This window comes from Quercus robur, chromosome 3 (genome assembly GCF_932294415.1).
Source record: "Quercus robur chromosome 3, dhQueRobu3.1, whole genome shotgun sequence".
NCBI lineage: Eukaryota > Viridiplantae > Streptophyta > Magnoliopsida > Fagales > Fagaceae > Quercus > Quercus robur.
In genome coordinates, this window is record NC_065536.1 from 36,883,508 (window position 1) to 36,893,195 (window position 9,688).

Sequence of the window (9,688 nt, forward strand, 5' to 3'; positions counted from 1 at the left end):
TTAAAGATTACCCTACACGAATACCAGTAACACTGGATTAAAAGCTCAAACCGCAGTGTAATTAATGGCTAAAATTTATAACTATAATGCACAGATGGCTCATTAAGAAAGTATGCAAAATGAAGGAGTTGGGAGCAACCGCCCGTAAGTTTCTTAATTGTCATGATATCGGACCATGATTTCTTAGGGGAGTTTCTAAGTTACAGCAGTAAGAACCAAAAAAACCAACAAAACAAAAGGACCATGAACAAAGGGGAATATATATATAGCACAGAACAAAAGTATAACCATTGTACATGATAAGAAATAAGAAGAAATAGTACTAGAGAAAGAAAAAGGCATACTATTTATTTCTCTATTCTGTAGACTGTAATAAAAAGCAACACTATCAAATATTCCTACAATGAATTTTCTCGGTTCTGTATGTCACTAATTTAATTTATACAATGATACAAAAAGCATGGTATAATAACCAATGTTTAACCTCAGATGGTCAAAAATAAAATCTTTACAATAATAATATTCCACCCCATCTACGATATGCTACAGATGACTAATGCGTCTGTACAGTAATGAAGCAAGGGTAATCTCTAGGCCGTCTGCTTTAATTGAGTTATACACAGCAGAAAATTTTCAAAGTTCACACACATATCTCCGACCTGCAATTTTTTGCCAGATAACCATCCAAAACCGATTTCAACAATATCACGTATGGTTATGATTATTATCTTTTAAACGGTTAGTCCTTGCTGCTAAAGCGGGCTGTGACGCCTACAGTTGTCGGCCGCAAAGATCTCTGCCGTACCATTTCAAAATATTCAGGATCATTTGGTAGGCCCTCATGCCTTATCCACTGTATTGTTTCATGGTACATAGGAAAGAAGCGCTTCTTAATTGCTGAGTAAGAGAAGTACGGTATTAGGGTTGAGATCACCACGAATAGAGTGACGAACCAATAAGAAGGGGTCGGGGCAAGGACTTCAATGAAAAGTTTGTAAGCAGTGGTAGAAAAGGTAGGAGTCATGGATCCATAAATCAAGAGGAAAAGGTACCAAAACGCAATTGAACCCCAGATAACAACATGTTGCACCAAGGTGAAGTAAGTTATAAAAAGTGCCATCTGCAAGTTTACGACCCAAACAATGCATGTATACATTGTTGCTCCTAAAATATCCCTCCCAGCAGTCTGCCCATCATTATTGAAAGCCTGCAGCTCCAGTGCTTTTGTGCAGAAAAAGAAAATTATTATAGCACTGCAAAACCCATTTAACATCCAGCTGAATATTCGACGCCAGCTGAAAAGGAGATTCTGCACCCCTTCTTGGTATAATAGAGGAAACTGCCAAGGGAAACAATAAACAATTACTACATAAGCATTTATCAAAAGGCAAACCATATAAAATTAGCCAAGAGTCTTGTAGTTCAACTAGCACCTCCTAATGTTTCCAATGGAGACGTCCAAGGTTCAAATCCCCCTTCCCCATTGTTGTATCTATTGAATTATAATATACACACACACACAAAATTAGAGCTTCTTTTATGTTACTCCAATAATAACCAAGGGGGCTTTGGTTGTTCAATGCTATATGCAACTGCTACAACTATTTGCAGTTGTTTTTCTGGTACATGATAATGAAAACTCAACCAAGAAATCCCAAACAATAGTAGGCCCGAATGCTTTTTTGTCACTTTACCACTTTCATCTTAATAATCATTTCAACTTTCTTTCTTCTACCAAGAATTTTTACAGTCACATGCAATGGCCATCCAGCAGTACATACCATTTTAAGTTACTAACAGTTCTTAATGGCACCAATGGTCTCTTTGGCCAATGGCATTGGTTGGAGGTTCTCAAGTGTTCTCAACCAAAGAACAAAACTTGAAGCCACCGTATGGATAAAATAAAATAAAACAAAATCATCCACATTACTATGAGGACTTGAAATGAATTAAGTGGACCAAGGGGTAGAGGAATAGGCATTACACATGTAAAGCATTCTTGTCTGTACCACATGAAGGAAAAGTTGCAAGAAGTTCCTTTCTGAACACCCCCTCCCCCTCCCGAAAGAAAAAGAAGCCCAGATGCATTGTGTTACTTTTATAGACTAAGTCATTGATCATCATAAGAGACATAATTTAATACACGTACTATATAGTTGACTCACCTTGAGACAATACCTTGCAGAAACATCCTGGTCAAAAACTCCCATAGCAACAACCGGAAGTGATGAGAAGAAAACATTATAGAGTGACAAAAACCAATCATTGTATGCAACTTGCCCAGAGAATGATGCATATGCCTCATATAAGAATAGAGTGAAACCAAATGTGACATTCTTGAAGAAAATGTAGCATATCTGCCAATAGAAGAATGAACAAAGTAAATTAATTAAAAAGGTTTAAACTTATGACAAGATTTAGAAAAAATTTTCAATTTTTCCAGATTTCTAAAATACAAATACAAGAATGGATTACCATTGATGAGATCCTTCTGTAACACCAATGTCCATGCACAAGCAGCAAACGCTCCAAATATCGGAACTGTGCAATCGCAATATCACTTGACATGACCGCCTGAATTGAAAAATATGTACAGAGGAAAATGAGTATACGTAATGAGAAACACAAACAATAAAAATAATTTATATTTGATTCAACATAATTATGTTTAACAATCTGAGCACCTGCATTCCTTCGACACCACTAATTCCAATCCCTATATCTGCTTCTTGAAGCATTCCCACATCATTGGCACCATCACCAATTGCTAATGTCGTTTTCCCCGTTCCAGATTTAACCAGTCTTGTAACCTTTTATTTTTTTCAGCAGGAAAAACAAATTACTCCTAAATGGTAATTATGTACTTAAAACAGAAAAGAAAAGAAAGGTTCTTGTGGAGGTTAAAGACACAGAAAAATGATAAACCCACCAGAGCCTTCTGTTTTGGTGATGAGCGACAGCATATAACAGATGCACAACCAATTGCAAGCTCCAGAAACATTTTCTTCATATCATCCTCTAGAGCATAACTAAGTGATTTCCCATCGATGATCAAAGCAAATGCCTCAGAGCTCCTACTTGATGAAGTAAGCTGACCCTTCCCTTCAGTTATCTGATGGAGGACACTTTCCTTTGATGCCTAAAAAAGGAATCAGAATTATCCCATCAATATTACATGAACAATGATTTAGAAAATATCACTACTTTAATTCTACCAGGTATCACGGCATAATTACTGAAGCATGGAGCTTCATCAAACCAGTTTAAACAACAATTCTGTCCAGGCAAAAAATACTAATGGTGAGCCAATAAAATGCATTTAATTGGTACTACCAAAATAAAGGTAAGGCCAGAGAAGATTTTTGTTGATGTAGTGATTGTAGACATGATTATCCATATTTGAATAGAATAAATATACTAAAAGACTGAAAATGGAGAAATGGAAAAACATTATTTGTGTTAAGGTTCAAGATTACTTGCTAATTAGGAATACCTCAAACTGAAGACTAAATGAAAATCACCCTATATTACCTTAGCAATGGCTGCCTTATCTCCTGCCTTTTCTAGTGTTTGAATTTGGGGAGTCTCCAAATTAATTATAATCTGCTTCATTCCTTGTCTAAGCAAACTACATGAAAAACTGCAAATTTATAGAATTTAGTCAGACATCTTCAAAAACAGTATGAGAGGTACACCTCAATTCATGGTCAATATAACAGTCAAACCCAGGAATCATACCCAATATTTATGGCAGTCTCCATCTTGTCTCCAGTCAAAACCCAAATCTTAATTCCTGCTCGGGCAAGCTTGTCAATGCAGCTAGGAACCTGACAAGCAAAATAGAATAAATATAAATACCAAACAAAATAATGAATAAAAGTGTACATTCATTCGTAATCAGTATTTTCAACCCACCCCATTTTGGAGTTTGTCCTCAACAGCAGTTGCACCAAGAAGAATTAGACCCCTCTCAATCTTCTCTGCTACTTCATCAATCAATGTTTCCTGATCAGCACTAACTGAATTCTTTGCCTCATTGAATTTCTCATTGAACTCTTTGTATTCTTCTTCATCAAGTTCACGATAGGCAAGTATCAAGGTTCTCAGGCCTGTATCAGCATAATTATTGACATGCTCCCTGGTCTTGTCTTCAAACTCCCTTCCATTCTTGGCAAGCCTTTCAAACATGACACTGCATTGGAAATGAATTAGGAAGACAATGATATGCAATCAAAGCTGATAGAGAATATTCTGAGGTTGTAAGATGTGTTATCACAAACCTGTCAGCACCTTTACAAAGTAATAGTATTTTTCCTTCCTCATCTCTTACAATCACAGACATCCGCTTCCTTGAGCTGTTAAACTCTAAAACATTCAGAAGTTTATACAACCTGCAAAAGGAAATTATTCATTGAGACAGTCTTTTCCGATTTAAGCATTACTTAAAAAGAAAGTAGCCCTGCATGCACATGTATATGCAGCCACTCTAGAGGGAGTATGTAACCCTGTTTCATAGCCCTCTACATCCACCATGTGATGCACATCACATACTACACCAAAGAGAATGGAATTTAAGAGAATATGTCTGCATATATATGCCAGTATAATTAGAAGCAAAATCACGTAAGGGACCCATGAACTGGGTATTCAGATGAATCCATATGCACGCCAATGGAACTGCAGGGGCAGGGCTCTACATTGATGCCAGGGTGCTCACAGGACCACCCTGACCTAGAAAAAAAATTATTATATATAAATTTAAAAAATTTTATGATTTTTTTTACCTTCAAAAAAATTTGATACCACCCTAAATTTTTCTAGGCCCAACATAAATAAACTTTTGACAAAGTTTGTCAACAAACTTGGTTGTAGATTAAGACTATAACTCCACTTAAATTTTTTTTTTTTTTATTTGAATGTGAATTTTGACAAATCCACCATTAGATTATATTTTCTTCTTATATTCTCAATTCTTTCAAAATATCAATAAAATCAAAGATCAATAACTATGTTATCAATCAAATGTTTAAATTTTGAGTTGCTGTGGTCTGAAATTATACATAAAATATAAGTTTATGGATCAAATAGTAAATAAAGTCTAATCGACATGAAATTTGACATGTATTTTAAAAACATAAAGAATATGCAATTCAACTATTAGATTTTAAAAAAATGCAGTCATGTTAATTTGTTTAGTGAGAGTTGTAGCCTTAAGTTACAACTAAGTTTGTAGTCAAACTTTGGTTTCTTGAACAATATATGAGGCTTTTACAAAGAAAAAGGAAAAAGCTTAAGAAAAATTTTATCAAACAAAAATTTTGAAAGAGATGTAGTTTGTAGCATTCATAATGAGACTATCAAGCAACAATTTCAAAATAAGAAAATTTGTAAAAGGAAATTGTAAGATTTTATATATTTGCTTTTTTTTTTTTTTGGTCAATATATAAAATTCTCTTTTTATATTTTATATAATTTAAGTTTCATAATGACCACCTTGGGAAAAAATTCCTGGAGCCGCCGCTGAATGGAAGCCAAAGAGTATAGCATACATAGGTTCTAATTTCTGATTTTATAAAACATGCAACGAGAAAAACTGACCGTTCAATTCCATTTCCAGTCACTGGATCCAATTCATGCAATGATATGCTAGTCTGTGTCCTTTTGTAGAATTCAAAACCAAATTCTCGTGCTGCAATCACAAATGCTGCTTCATCTGGAGATTCAGCTTCATATGAAACCTTCCTTGTTTCTTCATCCACTTCAGGAATGGCAGTATGACAAATTGCCAATAAACGAAAAAATTTCTGAATGACAGCTGCACGAGGCTCATTAACCCATTTTCCATTCATAATCCTCTCATCTTTAAAGTTAAAGCCTTTTATGAGTGACTTTGAATCAGTAGAATCCTTGATGTGGTCAGATCCATTTACATTTTCATCATGCAAAGGTGAGGCTTTTCTTGTATGCATAGCCTTGTCAACCTCTGTAACACCAAGACCATAAGCTGTCCCAGCCACAGAACACTTGATGAACTCCATTGAATTGCATGTCAAAGTTCCAGTCTTATCAGAAAGTATTGTGTCAACTTGGCCAAGTTCCTCATTCAAATTTGAGGTACGGGCATGTGCCGGTTTGTCAGCTTCTTCATAGTACATGTGAATATCTTGATTGATGAAGATGCTCTGAAGAACTTTGACAATTTCTATTGACACATACAAGGAGATTGGAATAAAGGAATTATATAACATTAGGGCTGTCAGAAAGTGAAAAACAGCTGCAGATGGTGCTCTTTTGGGGTCAAAGAAAACTGTAGAATCTTCTGGTCTAAGATACCACCTTTTCAACCTACCATTTTCTAAGTCATCTTCAGTTGCAATGCCAAAGAGAATAGAACCAACAAATGCCATCAGAAATAGAATAGAGAATAAGAAGTAGATAATTCTGTCCATCTTCTTCTCAATTTTGCTTCTCTTTGAAGGGGGATCAGTAGAATTCTGAATAACCTTTGTGTCCTGACCAGTGAAGATAACAGCCCCATAAATGTAGTCTGTATTTCGGAGTTTAGAATCTCTGAGAAGAAGTTGCTGAGGAGAGAGGGGATACTGTAGCTCTTCAAACTCCATACTTCCAACAAAAGAGTACAAATTTGCGTTGGGGTCTTCGCATTTAACAATAGCCTTAAAATTAAGGAAGTTGGAGTCCTCATTTAAGGATGAGGTAACCTCCAATGCTTGTTTTAATTTCAAATTTGTCTCGCCATCAAGGTTCATGGTCTCAACATAGCAGATTGCATCATCATAACTGGATGAAAGCAAGAGGAGGTCTGCCGGAAAGAATTCATCCTTCTTTACCTTTACTATATCTCCCACTCTCAGGTTCTTCCATTCAGTATGATTAAAAACTCCATCACGTTGATGCACTTTAACCTTTCTATTGTTCACCTCCATATCCTGCAAAAAATATTCCACATGTAAAATTATATATCTAGGTGTAACAGCTTGCCTGAAAGAACAAATAACGCCTAAATTGTTAGCACTTTGGCCTATGTTGTCAAGTATTGATCTCTGGCCACAGGCAAGAGAATATAGCAATCATAATAATTAGTATTGTACAATTGAAAAAGAATAATAAACTATCTAGTAAATCCAAGTAATATGGAAACATAATTTATGGAACTATTATTCTATTCATCATCAAAATCAACAATGCAAAAGGAGAAAATATTATCATCCTATAGAGATTATGTGAACTAAATACTTTTTTCAAATTACACATTACCCAACCAAACAACCTCATGCTACGAATTTAAACAGATTACTTGAATTTTCCCACATCCAATGCATTAAGATGATTAAAAAATGCCCCTTGCATCCACCTTAGTAATGAAAATAGCAAATATTTCAGAGGATCTACACTTTTCCTTACAAATTCTTATAGCAACAAAAGAAATACTTCCATTAAAGCCAACGGTGCCCTCCAAGACTTAGGACACTTCCCAATGAGCAGATTTTCAAGACATTCCTCCTTTTTTTCTTTTTTCTTTTTTCTTTTTTTTTCCTTTATAAAAATATGTTTAGGAAAACAAAAGTCCAGTTTAATCAGTTCAAGTTTAGGAGACTCTTCTACTGGTCTTTTTGATTCTATACAAGCATATTGTAATTGAACAAGAAAGACAGAGAAGCTCAGCAAAATATTATAAGGATCAATTAATAGAACCAAACTAGACAAGCAAAAAAGGGGTACCTGCTTCTTTCGCCTCCAATCTTCAATACCCTCTTTAATCATTGATGCTCCAATAATGACAATAAGAGGAAGGATAGCACTAACAGCTGTATAAGGAGCGAGTGGGGTGAAGGCCAAGATGCCAGTAACCAAGAAGAAAAAATTGGCCACCCTCCTAAACTGCTCAAACAATGATTTAGGCAAGAAAGTGGCAAGTGTATATTTTGTAGACCTAACATAATTGGCTCCATATTTACGAATTCCAGCTTGGATGCAATCTGGTTCATTGCAATAAACAACCCTGGAAAACCCTGGACCACCAATCTGTGAATGGTCATCATCTGTCATAGATGACCTCCCACATCTGAATGAGTAAAGCTTGCTGAGTTTCAGCTTTCTCCTTATACCACCCCTCATTTTTTGTTCCCTCTAGAACAACCTCTCACTAACCCCAATGACAAATATCAGAGCAACACAATAGGAAGTACAACAATTCCTTCCTTCCAAAGCTAATTCACTCACCAGTAAATGCAGCTTCTTCAAGGATCCACAGCCCCTTCAAAATTCAAAAACAACCCACTAAGAATGACTCAATCAGCTACAAGAAAAGTAGCTCCTCTCTAGGAAAAACAGATTTTTTATTTTTTATTTTTTTTCCCACAAGCCCCAAAAAATTCACAAATTTGTAACACCAACACCCAGGAAAAGAATGAATAAATAAAGCAATACTAGTCAGTCTAAAACAAAATTAAAACAGAACCCCAGAAAAAGAGTTACGACAAAAAGCTCAGAAACCCAGTAATTAGAAAGTGAAAACAAAACAGAAAACCAGAGAAACAAGAAGGAAGCAGAAAAGAAAAAGAAGTTTGAGAAAAAACACGTGTGCAGAGACAAGAAGTCCAGGTAGTTAGAAGTCACAACGACCAACAACTAATCCTATTCCTATATCATTCGCACCACCAAATTGTAATCCCCGCCCCAAAAACAACAACAACAACAACAACATGTAACTCAGCCCAGAATACCCAACCAACCCAAAATTATTTAATATAAAAATATAAAAAAACAAAGGCCGTTCGACAAGGCTGTAATATAGGCCCTACAAAGAGAGAGGCAAGGCAATCACGTACTAGCACGAGAGTATGAGATGAATAATATTCGCATATCTGAATGTTTCCTCTGAGGCTTTTCAACGCAGACTTGGTTTGGATCTCGCATTTTGACTTGTTTCACGCGCATTTGGCTTGCTTCTCTCTCTCTCTCTCTCTCTCTCTCTCTGCCTTGTATTTGTGTGTAGGCGATATTTTTTTTTTTTTTTTATTTCCAAATAACTCCAAAGCTACTTTCCCAGAAAATTCTTTACAAGAATTTATTTTCTGGAAAAATAAAATAAATAAATATAAGGGAATGTGAAAGAGAAGGGATTGAAATTTTCAACGGGTGAAAGAGGACACAGGAAAAGGAAGGAAGACGGAAAGATCTAGAAGAAGGAGAAGAGTAAATGGGTTTTGATTAAAAGAGAAGAATTTTGATTTCGCGGGAGAGCTTAGGAGCTCATCAATGGTGACTAAAAGTGTTTGCGGCTCTCTCTTCTTTTCTTTTTTTTTCTTTTTTTTTTTTGAGAAGACTCTCTCTTTTTCTCTGTCTGGGAATTTAAAAATTCTTCTCTCTCTCTCTCTCTCTATAAGAAACTTCGTATATTAATCCTAGTCCCAAAAAAAAAAAAACCCAAAAATTAAAAATAGAATTATTACTTTATTAGCAAGAAAATAATAATGATTAATGGTTAAAAAGTTAAAATAGAATTTCTGATAATAATTAAATAAAATAAAAAATAAAAAATAAAAAAAGACAAATAGAGTGAAAGAAGGTGAAGGGCAGTGTTTCTTGAATCTTGATTAACAGAAATTCCGCCGTCATGGCGGGGAAAAAATGTGCAGCGTCTTAGAAGGGTCATGCAAAGACT

The 9,688-nt window shown here is 35.3% G+C and overlaps 1 protein-coding gene across 2 annotated transcripts; it reads right to left on the reverse strand.

Annotated features, from left to right (window-relative positions):
• Positions 1–323: 323 nt before the first annotated feature.
• LOC126717948 (putative phospholipid-transporting ATPase 9) lies at positions 324–9,382 on the reverse strand. Of its 2 annotated transcripts, XM_050419952.1 has the most exons (12): positions 8,853–9,382; positions 7,744–8,278; positions 5,599–6,950; positions 4,281–4,391; positions 3,916–4,192; positions 3,739–3,827; positions 3,532–3,640; positions 2,930–3,139; positions 2,685–2,810; positions 2,476–2,574; positions 2,166–2,357; positions 324–1,339 (listed from the first exon to the last, which is right to left on the reverse strand). In XM_050419952.1, exons 2-12 carry the CDS (start codon positions 8,137–8,139, stop codon positions 740–742), a joined length of 3,561 nt encoding a protein of 1,186 aa, XP_050275909.1. In that variant the 5' UTR covers positions 8,140–8,278; positions 8,853–9,382; the 3' UTR covers positions 324–739. The 2 variants fall into 2 exon arrangements, with proteins under 2 accessions (XP_050275909.1, XP_050275910.1); XM_050419953.1 differs by having other exon boundaries at positions 7,744–9,382.
• Positions 9,383–9,688: the final 306 nt, after the last annotated feature.

Coding starts and splice junctions, on each gene's coding strand:
- LOC126717948 (XM_050419952.1), bottom strand. CDS start 8,139: ATGAGGGGTGGTATAAGGAGAAAGCTGAAACTCAGCAAGCTTTACTCA. Junction 3,828..3,915: donor AGGACAAACTCCAAAATGGG/GTGGGTTGAAAA, acceptor TTTGCTTGTCAG/GTTCCTAGCTGCATTGACAA. Junction 2,358..2,475: donor ACAGAAGGATCTCATCAATG/GTAATCCATTCT, acceptor TTCTATTGGCAG/ATATGCTACATTTTCTTCAA.